This window comes from Heterodontus francisci, chromosome 3 (assembly GCF_036365525.1).
Source record: "Heterodontus francisci isolate sHetFra1 chromosome 3, sHetFra1.hap1, whole genome shotgun sequence".
Classification (NCBI taxonomy): Eukaryota; Metazoa; Chordata; class Chondrichthyes; order Heterodontiformes; family Heterodontidae; genus Heterodontus; species Heterodontus francisci.
The window spans coordinates 110,270,699-110,290,041 of NC_090373.1; the positions used below are offsets into that span (position 1 = coordinate 110,270,699).

Sequence of the window (19,343 nt, forward strand, 5' to 3'; positions counted from 1 at the left end):
CTGCATCCATCCAGGCAAGTGGAGAGTATTCCATCACACTCCTGACTTGTGCCTTGCAGTGGTGGACAGGCTTTGGGGAGTCAGGAGATGAGTTACTCGCCTCAGGATTCCTAGCCTCTGACCTGCTCTTGTAGCTACTCCAGTTCAGTTTCTGGTCAATGGTAGTCCCCAGGATGTTGATACTGGGGATTCAGCGATCATAATGCCAATGAATGTCAAGGGGAGATGGTTAGATTCTCTCTTGTTGGAGATGGTCATTGCCTGCACTTGTGTGGCACGAATGTTTCTTGACACTTAACAGCCCATGCCTGGGTATTGTCCAGGTCTTGATGCATTTCTACATGAACTGCTTCAGTATCTGAGGAGTCACGAATGGTGCTGAACATTGTGCAATCATCAGTGAACATCACCACTTCTGACCTTATGATTGAAGAAAGGTCATTGATGAAGCAGCTGAAGATGGTTGGGCCTAGGACGCTACCCTGAGGAACTCCTGCAGTGATGTCCTGAAGCTGAGACGATTGACCTCCAACAACCACAACCATCTTCCTTTGCACTAGGTATGACTCTAACCAGCAGAGAGTTTTCCCCCGATTCCCATTGACTCCAGTTTTGCTCGAGCTCCCTGATGCCATACTCGGTTAAATGCTGCCTTGATGTCAAGGGCAATCACTCTCACCTCACCTCTTGAGTTCTGCTGTCAAGCCCATGTTTGAATCAAGGCTGTAATGAGTTCAGAAGCTGATTGGCCCTAGCAGAACCCAAACTGAGTGTCACTTTTATCATTGCCTCTATGAGCCAGCTGTGGCTTAGTTGGTAGCACTCTCACCTCCAAGTCAGTGGTTGTGGGCTTAATTCTCACTCCAGATGCTTGAGCACAAATGTCTAGGTGTGTACTTCCAATATACTACTGAGAGAGCACTGTACTATCAATGGTGCTGCCTTTTGGATGTGACATGTCTGCTCTCTCATGTGAATTTGGAAGATCCCAGAGCAATATTTCAAAGAAGAGCAGAGGAGTTAGCCCCAGTGTCCTTGCCAATATTTATCCCTCAATCAACATCACTAAAAGATCAGATTAGCTGGTAATTATCACATTGCTGTTTGTGGGAGATGGCTATGCACAAATTGGCTGCCACATTTCCTTCATGACAACTTTGATTACACTTCAAAAGTATTTAATTGTGTTATGAATGTCAGATTTTGTAACATGATCACGTTTTAAAAATTGTGATTTTTAGAAGATTAAGATGGAGTCCAAAAGGTCAGGTGACCTCACATCCACTCTGCTAAAGGACAAGACAGATCAAGAACTTTTTTTTGTAAAAAACAGAAACTGCAGGGGTACCACCTGAAGAATAATGGGTTACACCCTCCCAGATTTTCAGATCATAAACAAGGGGTCAGTGATTCTGAGAATGCAAATGTACGAGGCAGCTGTTAATACCTAGGGGATGTCTCTATGAAACCAGACTACTGGACTTTGCATATTGGAAAAGGACAATAAGCAATTGATGTTTGGATCCAGATAAATTTAATGGATTTTCTGAAGGCAGACAGGCTGTAAGAAGGAAATCCAGCAGTTGCAGCCTCAGAGCAGGCTGTAAAGAAGACAACCAATGGTTACAGCCTCAAGAGAGAGGTGGGGGTGGGGGGTGGGGGGCAGGGAACACCTGCTCACGGAAGCCTGATACAGAAAAAAGACTGTGAAGACTTGAACCTGTTTTGAAAGTTGAAGCTTGCAGAGAAGTAGAAGACCAGCAGGATCACCAGGAATCGCCTTATTCATGGACGGGTTGAATGTGCTCGGGGAAGTGAGTGAAGAGGACATTGATTTTGAAAAGTTCTGGGAGATCCAAACCATTGCAATTGGGAGCAGTTTGGGATTTTTAACCACAAAAACTTCGCCATCAAAGAGGACTGTGTAACATATAAGTGTGTTGTGAGGTTTTCAAGTATTTTAATCTTTCCTTGTAATCTGGGGTATCAGCTACTTACAAAGTACTATGTAGTTAATGGGGATTTCTTTTAGTTTAGTTGTTATAATAGAAGTCTAAAACGTGAAATGTTGTCGTGTAAATCCTTAAATTGGTCTGGGGGTTCATATCCCATATTTTCATGTTAACAGTCTCCCTGAGGTTGTAACAATTGGCTGTTAAGTGCTTTGGGATGTTCTGAGGTCAAGAAAGGTGCTACATAAATGCAAGTCTTTATTTTTCCTCATCTCTAACCTGCCCATTGCTCCTATGCCTCCTCCTGTTTGCTTCCTGGTCTTGTACTCTCAAGGGGTATTGATCTTTAGTTGCTTTTATTCCTGGTTTGACCTCAGACCTGCCTCCTCTCACTCACAGGTCCTCTCATCTCAAGTTAAGAACGATACCATAGGGATGTACTAGTTTTTTTGATAAAGCCAAAACACTGGAAAAACTGTGATTATCCAAAGTGATTATTTGCAGTAATGGATTCTATACATCCAATATTATCCAGTGAAGATAATCATGTAAAGAAATAACATTTTATAATTTATGGAACTTATTATCCTCTTTTGTTTAAAACTGTAAAAAAACGTTTATATTAAAAATGTTCATGCTAAGAACTATTTTGTACAGCATCCTCCTTCAGTTAGAAGGATTTTGTTTTGTTATTTTTTGGATGAATACTACCAGAAATAATACCATAGGAATTGGAGTTGTAAAAGACAAAGTTGGCTCCAATTTTTTTTCTCTCTCTTATAGAGCATCTCACCACCATTTAATGGACAACCTATCTGACAAAGAGTAACATTAATTCCCAAGTAATGACAAGAGCTCCTGACACTCAAACATACAACCATCTGATTGGCAGCCAAATTTTCAAAAATTTGTGCTATCTACAGAGTTAATTTTTTTTTTTGAAAACTATTTAAATGTTACATTTTTACTTCACCTATCAATCTTTACAGCTAATAATTAATACCAGAAAATGATGATTACCTTCCATGGAGGGAAATCAAATGTTGTGTTGCATGTTCCTTTTTGACAGTTCAGCAACTTCCGCAGAGCATTAGCTATTGCTTTGACAGCCAGGTATGTTCCATAAGCTCCACCACGCTCGGTATTTTTAATGAAGAAATCATATTTGACAGATTCATTTGTGTTTGTACAAACAAGAGATGACCCCACTTTTAGAGAATCTGGAAGTGTACCATTCTGTGAGTTTGGTTTACATGCATTGGTATCATTGATAAACTCACTTATGTGAGTAAATGTTATTTTGTATTCCTCAATGAATTTATTAATAGTATCTGGGCCTGGATTCAACTTTTTTAAATAATCAGTAAAACCTGCAATGTGTCCACTTTTGAAGGACAGGCCAAATATGTTTCCAACTTTCCCAATTTGATCAATGGTTGCAACTTGCCTAGAATTAGACCAAGCATCAGTAGCAATCCAGATCTTACTTACATTCTGTTTAATTAATGTGGTGAATAATTGGATGACAATTGGTATCTTTGCAATCAAAATAATAACTTCTGCTGATGAATTTTTAACGGTTTCTGCTACTTTTCTTATTATTTCATCTCTTTGTTGATGATTGGTATAACTCGGAATAAGTTCACAATAATTAATACATATTTTGAACTTATCTGCATTTGAGATGAAACTGTCTATTGCAGCTTGTCCATAGTCATCATCAGTAGCAATGGCTCCAACCCAATTCCATTTAAAGTGATTGACAAGTGCAGCTAAGGCTTCAGTTTGATGGACATCACTTGGAATAGTGCGGAAAAATGATGCAAATCTCACTTTATCACTGAGAATTTCAGCAGATGATGCATAACTGATCTATCAGAACATCAAAATAAAATATAAAGCATTTTAAATAATCAGAAGACATTGTATATAATATATATATAGTAGTGGGCGGCACAGTGGCGCAGTGGTTAGCACCGCAGCCTCACAGCTCCAGCAACTGGGTACTGCCTGTGTGGAGTTTGCAAGTTCTCCCTGTGTCTGCGTGGGTTTTCGCGGGTGCTCCGGTTTCCTCCCACCACCAAAAGAATTGCAGGTTGATAGGTAAATTGGGCATTATAAATTGCCCCTAGTATAGGTAGGGGAATAGAGGGATAGGTGGGGATGTGGTAGGAATATGGGATTAGTGTAGGATTAGTATAAATGGGTGGTTGATGGTCGGCATAGACTCGGTGGGCCGAAGGACCTGTTTCAGTGCTGTATCTCTAAATAAAAACTAAATAAATAAATAATTTAAAAACAATTTTTGCCAGTAAAAATCTGGGCAATAGCCAAAGATGAAAATGCAATTTTCAATAATAGTGCCAATAAATACTCAAATATTACAAACTAAAACTGATGTCTTTATCTACGATTGTATTACAGTACGAATTACTGTTTAAGGGAATGTTGTTTATACTTCCACTGTTGGTATGTGCTTGAATAATATTAACAGTACTGTTATAAACTGGAGAATATTCCAAATATTATGAGCTGTAGTTAAGGGGAGGTGGTAGCATAGTGGTAATGTTGCTGGCCTAATAATCCAGCGGTTCTAGTTTGGGCTATGGGTTCAAATCCCACCATGGTAGCTGGTGGGGTTTAAATTCAATTAATTAACATAAAAAATCTGCAATTGAAAACTAGTCTCAGTAATGGTGACCATGAAATTACCATTGATTGTTGTAAAAACTCATCTGGTTCACTAATGTCCTTTAGGGAAGGAAATCTGCTGTCCTTACCTAATCTGGATGACATGTGAATCCAGACCCACAGCAATGTGGGTGACTGTTAACTGCCCTCTGGATTCAGTTGTCAAGGGGAAATTAGGGATGGGCCACAATTGCTGTCCTTGTCAATGATGCCCACATTGCATTAAACACATAAGTAAAAAAAATGAAATCTTTACATTGTGTGTATGATTGGACTCTCTGGAATGCTGATGAGTTTACTTATTTATTGTCTGTTCTTCCTTGTTTCATGCGTTGTTGCATTTCCCAGCATTGAATTGACCATTTCTGTGGCAGAGACCAAGTCAGTTGTCAGCCTCAAGGGTTTTAATTGGCTGAAAAACTGTCTTGAAATGTTTATTATCTGATTAAAAGCCAATGGAGGGAATTTTATGCTCTCTCCCACTGCGGTGTTGGAGGCAGGGAGAGCATATAATTGGGTGGGATGGTGGTCGGGGGTAAGGGTGGGGGGGACTCTACCACCTTCCCGCAACCCTGAAATTAAGTCTGAGGTGGGAAGGCCTATGAACGGCCTTCCTGCCCTGCCACTAATTGAGGCCCTTAATTGGCCAATTAAGGGCCTCATCCTGCTGCAGCCGCAATTAGCTGAATGGCGGGTGGGCCTGTCACTGCACTGGAAGCATGGCAAGAAAAACCATGTGGGTTGCTTGCTTGCTCCGAGGCAGGGGTTGGGGGTGGGTGCATGCCTCGTTAAAAGGTGAGACCCCTCCCGCCCTGACCTACCTGTAGCCTGGGTCCAGGGCCGCTCCTGGGCCTCGGGTGGCTGCTGTACTGGCAGCAGCCACTGCCTCTGTCACCAGGGTTCTTGATCCTGTGGAAGGCCCGCTTCTGTCCAGTTAAGTGCCTACTTGGCACTTCATTCAGCGGACCTCCTACAGAAAGGGGGAAGGTGGGGTGCTTGGCGGCGCTTTTGCCGGAGGTCAAGACTCCCGTCGCCCGGATAAAACCCCGGCCTCAATTTCTGGAAGCTGCACCATTAATAACAGTAATGGTAAAGGCAGGATAAAGAATGAAAGGAGAGGTTGAAAGCATGAAGAAGAGAGATCACCCCACCCTGAGCCTGCTGGGAGACCACCAGGGCTTACCTGGTGGTTTCCTCACATGGAGGAAGGCCACCTCCCCTCACCCCACCCCAACCCCCTCTCCCCGGAGCCACAGGTAAACTTCCAGAGGCGGTGGGAAGTGGCTCTTCATTGGTCATTTAAGTGGTTCAATTGGTTTCTGGGTGAGAGGGCATCTGCCACCTACCCCGCCGCCAGCTTCACCTCCCCCATCCCCCCACCCCCGCCTTGCCTTGCCATTTTACGGCCCCAGCAACCAGGTAGAGGGCTGGTAAAATTCAATCCTTAAAGTTATTCTATGCGACACCATAAATGTTTATGCATTGTCTGGGCATGTGACAGATAGATTCATTTGCAGAAAGAAGCAAGAACAGGCAGGTATTGGAATTAGCGAAAACACAGCAGGGTAGAGTTTCCGATTTGGACACAACTGGAAAACTTGCCACAAATTGTGCTTGAAATTACGCTAGTTTTCTGAAATGAACATAAGAACATAAGAAATAGGGGCAAGGATAGGCCATTCGACCTCTTGACCCTGCTCCGACATTCAAGAAGTTCATGGCTGATCTGATTGTGGCCTTAACTTTTCTGCCAGCCCCCATAAACTCTTGACTCCCTTGTCGATCAAAATCTGTCTAGCTCAGCCTTGAATATATCCAATGATCCAGCCTCCACTGCTCTCTGGGGAAAAGAATTCCAAAGATTAATGACCTTCTGAGAGAAGAAATTCCTCCTTATCTCCATCTTAAAATGGAGACCCCTTATTTTTAAAATGTGTTCCCTAATTCTAGATTTTCCCATGAGGGGAAAGATCCTCTCAGCATCTACCCTGTCAAGCCCCCTCAGAATACAAGAGATACAAGAATTAGGAGCAGAAGTAGACCTATTGAGTGGTCTATTGAGCCTGCTCCACCATTCAATACAATCATGACCGATCTTAGGCTTTTATTTCAGTTTCCTGCCCACTCCCCATATCCCTTGATTCCCTACGAGACCAAAAATCTATCTGTCTCAGCCTTATTTGTATTCAATGATGGAGCATCAACAACCCTCTGAGGTAGAGAATTCCAAAAATTCACAACCTTTGAGTGTAGTAATTTCTACTCATCTCAGTCCTGAATGATCGACCCCTTATCCTGAAACTGTGTCCCTGTGTTCTAGATTCCCTGACCAGTGGGAACAATCTCTCAACTTCTACCCTATCAAGCTTTCTAAATCTTGTATGTCTCAATTAGATCACCTCTCATTCTTCTAAACTCCGGAGAATATAGGCTCAATTTACTCAGCCTTTCATCATAGGACAACCCCCTCATCCCAGGGGCTTATTTAGTAAATCTTTGCTGCACTGCCTTCAGTGCAAGTATATTGTTTCTTAAATGTGGAGATCAAAACTGCATATAGTATTCCAGGTGCGGTCTCACCAAAACCCTGTACAATTTTAGTAAGATTTCTTTATTCCTGTACTCCAATCCCCTTGCAATAAAGGCCAACATGCCATTTACCTTCCTAATAGCCTAATGCACCTGCATGTTAACTTTGTGTGTTCCTTGTACGAGTACCCCCAAGTCTCTCTGAACATCAACACTTACCAGTTTCACACCTTTAAAAAAATATTCTACTTTTCTATTTTACGACCGAAGTGAACAACTTCACACTTCCAACATTATACTCCATTTGCCATCTTGTTGCCCACTCACTTAACCTGTCTATATCTCTTTGCAGCCTCTCTACATCCTCCCCGCAGCTTACCTTTCCACTGAGCTTTGTTTCATCAGCAAACTTAGATACATTACTCTCTGTCTCATTCAAGTCATTAATATAGAGTGTAAATAGCTGAGGCCCCGGCACTGATCCTTGCGGGACCCCCTATTCACTGCCTGCCAACTTGAAAATGCCCCATTTATGCCCACTCTCTGCTTTCTGTCTGCTAACCAATCCTCTATCTATGCTAATATATTACCCCTAACACCATGTGCCCTTATCCTGCTGACTAATCTTTTACGTGGCACCTTATCGAATGCCTTTTGAAAATCCAGGTATACTACATCTACTGGTTCTCCTTTATCTACCCTACTAGTTACATCCTCAAAAAACTCTAATAAATTTGTCAAACAGGATGTCCCTTTAGTAAAACCATGCTAACTTGGTCTAATCATACTATGCTTTTCCAGGTGCAATGTTAAGACTTCTTTAATAATAGTTTCCAGCATCTTCCCAATAACTGTTGTTGGGCTAACTGGCCTGTAGCTCCCTATTTTCTCTCTACCTCCTTTCTTGAAAGGTGGTGTAACATTTGCCAACTTCTAATCTGACAGGACCATTCCTGAATCTAAGGAATTCTGGAAAATCATTATACGTTTCAATAAGATCACCTCTCAAGCTTCTAAACTCTAATGAGTATGGGCCCTACTTGCTCAACATTTCCTCATAAGACAAACCTGTCATCCCAGGAATCAGCCTAATGAACCTCCTCTGAACTGCTTCCAATGCAAGTATGTCCCTCCTTAAATAATGTGACCAAAACTGTACCCAGTACTCCAGGTGGGGTCTCACCAATGCCCTGTACAGTTGTAGAAAGACTTTCCTACTTTTATACTCCATCCCCCTTGCAATAAAGGCCAACATTCCATTTGCCTTTCTAATTACTTGCTGTACCTGCATGATGACTTTTTGTGATTCATATACAAGGTTACCCAGATCCCTCTGTACCACAACTTTCTGCAGTCTCTCTCCATTTAAATAATATTCTGCTTTTCTATTCTTCCCGCCAAAGTAGATAACCTCACATTTTCCCACATTATCCTCGATCTACCAATTTTTTTCCATTCACTTAACCTATCAATATCCCTTTGCAGACTCTTTGTATCCTCCTCACAACTTGCTCTCCTCCCTATCTTCGAATCATCATCAAATTTGGCTACAATATACTCGGGCCCTTCATCCAAGTCATTAATATAGATCGTAAATAGTTGAGGCCCCAGCACCGATCCCTGTGGCATTCCACTAGTTATAGTATTCCATCCTGAAAATGACTCATTTATCCTGACTCTGTTTCCTGTTAGCCAATCCTCTATTCATGCTAATATACCACCCCCAACACCATGAGCTCCTATATTGTGTAGTAAGCTTTGATATGGCACCTTATCAAACGCCTTTTGGAAATTCAAATAACTGCATCTAGTGGTTCCCCTTTATCCACCCTGCTTGTTGTATCCTCAAAGAACTCTAATAAATTTATCAAACATGAGTCCCCTTTCAAAAAACCATGTTGACTCTGCCTGATTGTATTGTGATTTTTTAAATGTCCTGCTACTACCTCTTTAATAGTGGATTCTAGCATTTTCCCAACATTAGACCTAAGGCTAACTGGCCCATAGTTTCCTGTTTTCTGTATCCCTCCTTTCTTAAATAGAGGTGTTATATTTGCAGTTTTCCAATCCGCTGGAATCTTTTCAGAATCTCAGGAATTTTGGAAGACTACAACCAATGTATCCACTATCTCTGCAGCCACTTCCTTTAAGACCCCCGAATGTAGACTATCAGGTCCTGGAGACATGTCAGCCTTTAGTCCCATTAGTATTCCCATCACTTTTTCTCTTGTGATAGTGATTTTTTTTAAGTTCCTCCCTCTCTTTTGTCTCCTGATTTTCTACTATTCTCAGGATACCTTTTGTGTCTTCTACTGTGAAGATGGATGTAAAACAATTGTTCAAAGCCTCTGCCATTTCCGTGTTTCCCATTATTAATTGCCCAGTCTCACCCTTTAAGGGACCAATGCTCACTTTAGCTAGTCATCCTTTTTATAAAAGCAAAATACTGCGGATGCTGGAAATCTGAAACAAAAACAAGAAATGCTGGATTCACTCAGCAGGTCTGGCAGCATCTGTGGAAAGAGAAGCAGAGTTAACGTTTCGGGTCAGTGACCCTTCTTCATCCTTTTTATATATTTGTAGAAGCTTTTACTGTCTGTTTTTATATTTCTTGCTAGTTTTCTCTCATACTCCAATTTCTCCCTTTTTTTAGTCATCCTCTGCTGGTTTCTAAAATTTTCCCAATCTTCTGGCGTACCACTAATCTTTGCAACATTGTACACCTTTTCTTTAAAATTGATACTATCCTTAACTTACTTAGTTAGGCACGGATAGTGCATCTTTCTGGTAGAGTCTTTTTTCCTCAATGTAATATATTGAAAGTTATGAAATATTTCCTTAAACGTCTGCACTGCTTCTCTACCATCTTAACTTTTAGCCTATTTTCCAAGTCCACTTTAGCCAAATCTGTCTTCATATGCTTGTAATTGCCTTTATTTAAGTTTAAGACACTAGTTATGGACCCACATTTCTCACCCTCAAACTGAACGTTAAATTCTATCATGTTATGATCACTCCTCCTTTACTATGATGTCTTTAATTAATCATGTTTCATTAAACATTGCCAGGTCCAAAGCAGCCTGGTCCCTGGTAGGTTCTAGAACGTATTGTTCTAAGAAACTGTGCCAAAAACACTCTATGAACTCATCTTCCAGGCTACTTTTGCCAATTTGATTTGTATCTATATGAAGATTAAAATCACCCACGATTATTGCCATACTTTTCTTGCAAGCCACCATTTTTCTTGATATATACTCTGTCCTACTTTGTAGCTAGTATTAGGAGGCCTATAATCTACTCCCACCATTGACTTGTTTCCTTTGCTATTTCTTAACTCCACCCAAACTGATTCTGCACCTTGATCTTCTGAACCAAGATCATTTCTCACTACCATACTGATCTCATATTTTATTAACAAAGCTACCCCACCTCTTTTTCCTTTCCTCCTGTCCTTCTGAAATGTCAAATACCCTGAATAATCGGGTTTCAGCCTTGGTCACCTTGCAACCTTGTCACTATGGTGGCTATCATATCATACTCATTTATTTCTAATTGTGCTATTAATTCATCCATTTTGTTACGAATGCTGCTAGCATTCAGATAAAGAGCCTTTAATTCTGTCTTCCTACCATTTTTGCCTACTCTGACCTTATTTGCTGGTATACTCTTATGTTTATAAGCTTTGTCCGTTTTTGTCACACTCTGGTTCTCATAGCCTATATCATTACCCTGCATTATTTCCTTGTCCTTTCTCTTTAACTTTCCAAATCTCCCCTCGCGTGAACTCTCCCCCCACCCCATTATTTAGTATAAAATTCTCTCTACAGCCCTAGTTACACGATTCGCTAGAACACTAGTCCCAGCGCGGTTCAGGTGAAGGTCGTCCCACTGGTACAGCTCACTCTTTCCCCAATACTGGTGCCAGTACCCCATGAATAGAAACCCACTTCTCCCACACCATTCTTTCAGCCATGAATTCAACTCTCTGATCTTATTTACCCTATGCCAATTTGCTCATGGCTCAGGAGTAATCCAGAAATTATTACCTTTGTGGTTCTACTTTTTAATTTAGCCCCGAGCTGCTCATTCTCCCTCAGCAGAACCTCTTTCTTAGTCCTACCTATGATGTTGGTGCCCATGTAGACCATGACAGCTGGATCCTTCCCCTCCCCATCCAAGTTCTTCTCCAGCCTGAGGAAATGTCCTTAATCCTGGCACTGGGCAGGCAACACAGCCTTCGGAACTCATGCTCTCGGCTACAGAGAATGGTATCTATCCTCCTAACTATACTGTCTACTACTACATTCTTTTTATCTCCTTCCACTTGAATAGCCCCCTGCACAATGGTGCCGTGGTCAGTTTGCTCATCCTCCCTGCAGTCCGTGCTCTCATCCACGCAAGCTGCAAGAACATGGAATTGCAAGGGCTGAGACTCCTCCATTGCTAACTTCTGGATCCCCATACCTGCTTCTCTTGCAGTCACATCCTCCCGTCCCTGACAAAATCAGAAGTACCTAGCCTAAGGGGGTGTGATTGTCCTCTGGAACAATGTGTCCAGGTAACTTCCCCCCTCCCTGATGCATCGCAGTGTCCAAAGCTCAGACTCCAGCTCATCAACCTAATTTAACAAATTAGGTTTAGAAATATCACTCAACAATATCTGTAGTTACATCAATTGGTTTAACTAGTTAAGCTATAAATTTAATGTAATACCAAAATCTCCCCAGTACCAGTTTAAACTACTGTCCCCATTTAGAGAGAGAAAAAAAACTTAAAAATCACCAACCACTCAACTGCCTGCTCACCATAATGCTTCTGGGCTTCACCTCTCATGTCTTGCTGCTGATCTCCAGCTCCTTTTCTCAGACACTCCTTTTCATAAAAGGTCAGAGCAGCGCCTCCACCCTCACTGCACCAAACTCTCACACTCACTGAATTCCCAAGCTCACGTTCAGTCTCAAGCTGCCACCTGCGTGCCTGCTTATGGTTTACGTTTCCACCCAAATGTATTTTGCATCATCACAAATGTAAAATCTTCCATGAGGTCAGCATAATATAACATAATCACTTATTATTTTTATTTGCATTAAAATATTCATTAATGAATTTAAAGGTGGTAACCTTTAGTTTTATTAAATCAGCTGAAAATGGGTTTATCCCAAAAAGCATTGTAATATAAGTGTCTAGTTCTGCACCTGTAAGTAACCTGATTTTAAATCACTGAAAATGACTTTAAAAACCTGTATAGAATCATTTACTAGTTTCATTGGTGTACAGTGGTCAGTTTCTTAGTAAATTAAATATTTTTTAATGTAAAAATTTTTAAGATGTGCCTGTGCGCCTAAAAAAAGCTCAGTTTGAGGGGCCTCCTTGACCGACTCTTTCAGCATCCTAGGATGTGTGCCATTCAACTTCAGTTCTTTTGTGAACCAATTCCTTTTCTGCAGTTAGTTCCATATCCTCTTCTCTTGTATCTTAAACTGTTAAGTACTTGGTTCACCCTAAGTGTCGGATTCTTACATCCATAAAGCTACTGGAATGAGTCTTGCCTTTGAAAAGTTTGTCTATGAGATGCAACTACTTTACTTGAACAGCAGACAACAAACTCCATGGGTAGGATATTCCCTCCGGGGGTGGGAAATTGAAGTCGGGAGTGTTTCTGGATCCTGGACCTGGCCCGGAGGGGGAAGTAGTCACAGGCCCTGAGTTTCACTGGGGCACCCCCTTAACTGGTCTGAGAATGGGTTTCACAGGGGCTGGGAATGGAGGCAGGACTGCTCAAGAGCGGGCCCAATTTAAACATACCCTGGCAGCCATTACTGTGGCTGTAGTTTCACTGATCCACTGTCAGTTTCCAAGATCATACATTCCGAGAAACCTCTAATGTCTCAGGAGAGCTAGAGGCCTGGAACCTGGAGCAGGGCACGCCCTCAATTTGCTGGTGTGGACCTGGAGGTCCTAGTCAATGCCATAAAGGAGAGGAAGGAGGTCCTGTTCCCAGAGGGTGGCAGGAAGATGCCACCCATGCAGACTAAGCAGGCCTGGATGGAGATAGCTGACACACGAAACCCTCAAGCCTCGCGCTGGGCCCAGCCACCTCCCTCTTCAGCCAGGGCACCTTGGTGTTCTGCATCCTCCCCCTCCTCTTCCTCTTGGTCTTCCAGTCCCATACCCTGCACCTTCTCTTCCTCTGATGTTGTTACAGGCTTCCACCCTTTTCAAGGTCCACAGCTCTCTGGTGGGCCATGTTATGCAGAGCGCAGCAGACAACCACAATGAGAAAGACCCTTGTAGTAGTGCACTGCAGGCCGCTACCTGACTGATCCAGGCACCAGAACCGTATCTTCAGAAGCCCAATGGCCTGATCAATGGTTGTCCTAAAATAGAACATTGCATAAAAATGCTCTCAATCAGCTCTTTAACAATGTTAATTGGCCTTCTTAATGGATCGGACAGGGTATCATGGTCGCCTTTCTCCCACCCTGGTGAAACTGTCCAGCACCAGGAATAGAAACCAGCATGCCGGCTGGCACCGGTATTTTCATCCCCTGCCCGCCTCTGTTCCCACCGCCAGTTGGACCTGAAAATTCAGTCCTATAACTGAATTTCCGCATCACTTCAAAACAAGATAATTATCATTTATTTCAGTCATTCAAAACAGCAGACAATACCTGCAAAGTGCAGTTTATTCTCGGGCTATCTTATTTAGATTATACCATTGACCAATAGGCCAGTGATACACATTCATTGGACTGAATCTTAACTCCCAAAACCAGATGAGTTGGGGTTTTATTAGAGGTTAAATTGCAAAACAGCAACTGAACCCGTCTCAAACGCACCCACTTCTGCTTTTAACAGAGGAGGGATGAGGGGTGGATGACCAACCTGTTCACAGGTAGTGATTTGGTCATTTAAATATTATAATAAGGCTGTGCACCTTCATTTTAACAGTGATTCTATTTTTAACCATAGGCAGCCAGGTTTCACGGGCCTTGAGAAACTCGGCAGCTAAAAAGGAGGTGAGAAGGGCTGAATCCATGAGGTAAGTGCCTTTACAGCACTGCTTGTAAGCCAGGAGGAGCAGAAATGCTTCCTCTAGGCCCAGGTCGGAAGGTTATGGGTTCAAGTCCCACTCCAGGTCCTGAGCATAAAAGGCTGACATTCCAGTGCAGTACTGAGGAAGTGCTGCACTGTCAGAGGTGCCATCTTTCAGATGAGATGTTAAAACCAATGCCTTGTCTGCTCTCCCATGTGGGCTTAAAAGATCCCATGACATTATTTCAAAGAAGAGCAGGGGAGTTACCCTGTTGTCCTGGCTGCTATTTATCTGTTAGTATCACAAAAACAGATTATCTGGTCATTATCACATTGCTGTTTGTGGGAGTTTGCTTTGTGCAAATTGGCTGCTGTGTTTCCTACATCACAACACTTCAAAAGTACTTCATTGGTTGTAAAGCGCTTTGGGATGTTCAGTGATCATGAAAGACGCTATCCCAATGCAGTTTTTCTTTCTTTGTAAACTCAAACTCATCCAACCGCCATCACAGCACCCAATCACCAACAGCCTCCCTGAGCACCATGGACCCCCACCCACTGCCAACCCCCCTGCCCCACCCTGTGATTGTGACCTATCCTGCAAATTGTGACTACCCCCCTCACCCCGCAATCCAGACCCCCCATCCCCTGCGATTGGGAAACTTCCCCACAGCCCTGCCCCATTCTGCATCAGCCCTCAAGCTGATCTCTTACACTCCCCCAATACACCTACCTGCACTTGTAGCTTCAGCCTGTCAATCAGGCTGCCAATGGGCAGGAATGTCGCAGAAAAAGAATTTAAAGCTGCCCTGCAGTTAAATTCTGCAGTACTTTGGGAAATCTGTTCTGCCAGATTTTCTGACCTCACAACAGCCACCCTTCCTCCCCCAGCCCCTGCACAGAACTTGTCTCCAGGCTAAAATCCAGGCCATTGTATCTCGCACTTAGGCATATTTGGTAATTAACTTTTCCCAGATGCCTGTGTCTGTTAGAAAGTCAACTTTCTTTCATATACTTTATACAGAGCTAAAGTAATAAGTATCATTCTCCCACCATGCAGTTGCAGAAGCCATTTTGAGGATGATATCTTTCTGAAAAGAACCCATTTTAAGCTATGAAGGTAGTACAAAGAAAACAAAATTCATATGTTATAGACAAAAACACTCGATTGTTACCATGGGTTATCATAGGCGCTGCTCATTTGTGAAGCTCCTAAATTGAAACAGCAGTAGTACAAAATGATATAAAATGCCTTTTGACATCAGTCACACTTTTCTATTTTAAAGAGTGACTTTCTGTTTCATGATCTTACCTGTGGCACAAGGTAACGGTTCATTATCCTGGCAACTGGAATGGTAACTTCAGAATAACCATCTCCTATAACAGCCTTCACAACTGGAATGTAATCAGAGTAGCTGCAGCGCACGTCCAAATGGCTGTCAGTAGAGTTAGATGCAGACAGAAATCTCATAGTTGCTTTTATGGCTTTTGTGGGATCTGCGCAGGAGTCATATATTTCATAACCCAATCTTACCCCAGGCAACAGAGAAGAGTTATTTATCATTTCAACCGTATGGATCATTGCACTTGCTCGTACAAATCCTCGTACATCAAACCTACAAAAATAAAAGAACGATGGCTCTCATATATTTAGGCTTTTTTTTATAGTTTCTTGGGTCACATCCTATATGAGAATTTGTACAATAGACCTTATTCAGAGATACCTTATTGGTCACTATTTCCCCGATGTACGTGTGTGGTAGAGGCATGGCTTTACTCTTGTGTTACCTTTTTAAGATTATAACCTGGGCACCATTTATATCCAGGTGAATCCAAGTCTAAACCATTTGTCTCATTGAGCATTCTGATTTAATGTTCCTTGAAATGAAACTCTTCTACCTCAATTCCACCTTCCCAAACTATCCCCATGTCCTTTAATTCCCTTAGATACCCAAAATTCTATCGATCTCTGTCTTGCATATACTGAACAACAGAGCATCCACAGATCTCTGGGGTAGAGAAGTCTGAAGATCCACAATCCTTTGAGTGAAGAAATTTCTCCTCATCTTAGTCTTAAATGTCCGATCTCTTCTTCTGAGACTGTGAGTCCATGTTCTAAATGCCCCAGCCAGGGGAAAACATTTTCTCAGCAATTATCCTGTCAAGCCCCTTAAGAATTTTATTTATTTCAATTAGATCACCTCTCATTCTTTTAAACTCCAGGGAATATCAGCCTAGTTTACTCAATCTCTCCTCATTGGACAATCCCCTCATCCCGGGAAGTCCAGTGAACCTTCATTGCACTCCCTCCAGGGTATACCTGTCCTTCCTTAGTTAAGGAGACCAAAACTGCACACAATACTCCAGATGTGGCCTCACCAATGCTGTGTATTATTGTAGTACGTCTTCTTTACTCCTATACTTCAATCACTTTGTAACAAAATCTAATGTACCATTTGGCTTCCTAATTGCTTGTCGTACCTGAATGCTAACATTCTGAGATTCATGTACAACGACACCTAGGTCCATCTGAGCTAACATTTCCTAGTCTCTCGCCATTCAAAATTATTATTATTTTCTTAATTTTTCCTACCAAAGTGGATAACTTCACACTTTGCCACATTGTATTCAATCTGCCATGTTCTTGCCCAACCTGTCTATATCTCTCTGCAACCTCTTTGCATCCTCCTCACTGCTTACTTTTCCACCTAACTTTGTATCGTCAGTAAACTTGGATGCGTTACACTCAGGTCCCTCATCTAAGTCATTTATATAGATTGTAAATAACTGAGGCTCAAGTACTGATTCTTGCAGTACCCTGCTAGTTACAGCCTGCCAGCCTGAAAATGTCCCATTTATTCCTACTCTCTGTTTTCTGACCATTGACCAATCACAGTCCATGCTAATATATTAACCCAAATCCCATGAGTCCTAATTTTGTGTAACAACCTCTTGTGTGGCACCTTATCGAATGCTTTTTAAAAATCCAAATATAATACATCCACTCATTTCCCCCTTATCCATCATTCTAGTTACATCCTCATCATGATTTGTCAAACACAATTTCCCTTTCATAAATCTGTGTTGACTGTGCCTAATCATATTCTGATTTTCGAAGTGCCCTCTTACAATCTCTTTCTAGCATTTTGCCTACTCCTGATGTTAGGCTCACTGGTCCACAGTTCCCTGTTTTCTCTCTTCCTCCTTTCTTAAATAGCAAAGTTATGTTTGCTGCTTTCCAATCCATGGGAACTGTTCTAGAATGTAAGGAATTCTGGAAGATCAAAACCAATGCATCCATTATCTCTGCAACTACATCTTTTAAAACCCAAAGATGCAAGTTGATGGGTCCAGGTTGATGTCTGATATATTAGCATTAATTTCAGTTGCTTTATATGTCAGCGAATATACTACTCAATGGCTAATCTTTTCAGAAAGACATTATTTTCTCCCTCCTCCATTCCTCTATGTGGTGCTGGTCCCATGGGATTAAGCCAGCATCAACAAACTATACAATTAAAAACCTTGAGCTGAAAATTCGATTGTTCTGTGATGGTTTTACAGGTGTAAGGTCCTATATGGGATACAGCATACACACACTCATTCCTTGCTGGTAGTGCGCTGGCCACCATATTGGATCAGACTCCTCCACAGGCATCCGAGGCGAATGCTGGAACTATTAAAGAACTTCATTATAATATTTAAATTGGGTCCTATACTCATTGGAGAATGCTTTTGTGAAAGTGGGACTCCCAGCGCCAGACTCACCATATGATAAACTCTCATTGTGCTAACATGCAACAACAGCCCTGCAGCAATGCTATTTAAATGGGTCATTCACTCCATACTGTAATATCTGGGTTACTATACTCTTTGTACCGAATAAAGACATTAGTCTGTGGGTTAAGGTAACTGGAATTTATTTACCAATGTTTAGCATCTATGGCTTCCACTACAATACTCCTCACATGAGGTTCTGTACAATCTGTGACATCACATCCTATAATGATGCCTACAGTCTATTTACATAATCTACCCAGCAACAACCTATATCACATTATACCATATCTCCCCCCAAGTCTCTGACTTCATTCGTCAGGTTAAGTAACACTGTGGCGTTTTCAGGACTCTGCTGCAACACCTTCTCCTTTCACTTGAAGATGTTTGGGGTTTTGAGTCTTTTAGTTCCTCCTCCCCACTTTCTTGTATTTGAGTGGAACTATTTGATGACTCCAGTTCTCTATTCCTGTTGTCTTCAGGGTTCTCTGTTGACTGCAGCATCACCAGTTCATCAACTCTCTCTGATGACTGATTCTCTTGTCTTTCTTCCATTTGTTTCTCTGCGGTGCCAGAACCAATGATCTTCTGTTCTTTCTTATTGTCCCCTGATCAGTCTGGACAATGTATGATCTTGGATATGGTGATTTCTCTATCACTTCTTCATAACAACTCTGGTCATTAACCCAAACTGTTTCTCCAGGTTGGAAGTCTAGCAGATTTCTCATTCTGTAGCGTCTATCATAACTCTCAGCTTGAATTGACTGCTCTCTCTCCCTCACTTTTTCCAAGTCTTCTGCATTAATTTGTGGCTTTAGTATACTTGGGAGAATAGGAAGTTGTGTCTTCAATCTTCTTCCCATTAACAATTCGCACGAGGCTAACCTATTCTGAAGTGATGTAGATCGATAGGTTAACTGTGCCAGTTGAAAATCTTAATTTTTCTTCAATAACATGTTCACAGTTCATACACCTCTCTCTGCTTCGCCATTGGCCTGAGGGTACCTCGATGAACTGGTGACATGAACAAATCCGAATGTTTTAGTAAACTCTTTGAAACTTTTGTTCACAAATTGCGGCCCATTGTCAGATATCACAATATCTGGAATGCCATGTGTAGCAAAAATTTCTCTCAAAGTTCTGATCACAGCCTCTGAACTCTGGCCATATAGTGGCTTAACTTCAACCCATCTCGAGGAATAGTCAATGACAATAAGGCATATCTTCCCTTTATGCTCAATAAAATCCATTCCTAGACGCTCCCATGGTCTGGGCGGAAACAAAGATGACATGAGTGGCTCTCTCACCTCTTGTCTTGTAGTAGCACATGTGATACATCTGGATATAATTTTTTCAATC

At 41.9% G+C, this 19,343-nt stretch overlaps 1 protein-coding gene across 1 annotated transcript in view; it reads right to left on the reverse strand.

Annotated features, from left to right (window-relative positions):
• Positions 1-19,343, reverse strand: part of LOC137367132 (G-protein coupled receptor family C group 6 member A-like) — a 48,599-nt gene that overhangs the window by 15,832 nt on the left and 13,424 nt on the right. The window contains exons 3-4 of the mRNA XM_068028571.1: positions 15,520-15,823; positions 2,973-3,824 (exon numbers count right to left, since the gene is read on the reverse strand). Of these exons, the coding sequence (XP_067884672.1) occupies positions 2,973-3,824; positions 15,520-15,823 (1,156 nt within the window). The remainder of the gene's footprint in view (positions 1-2,972; positions 3,825-15,519; positions 15,824-19,343) is intronic.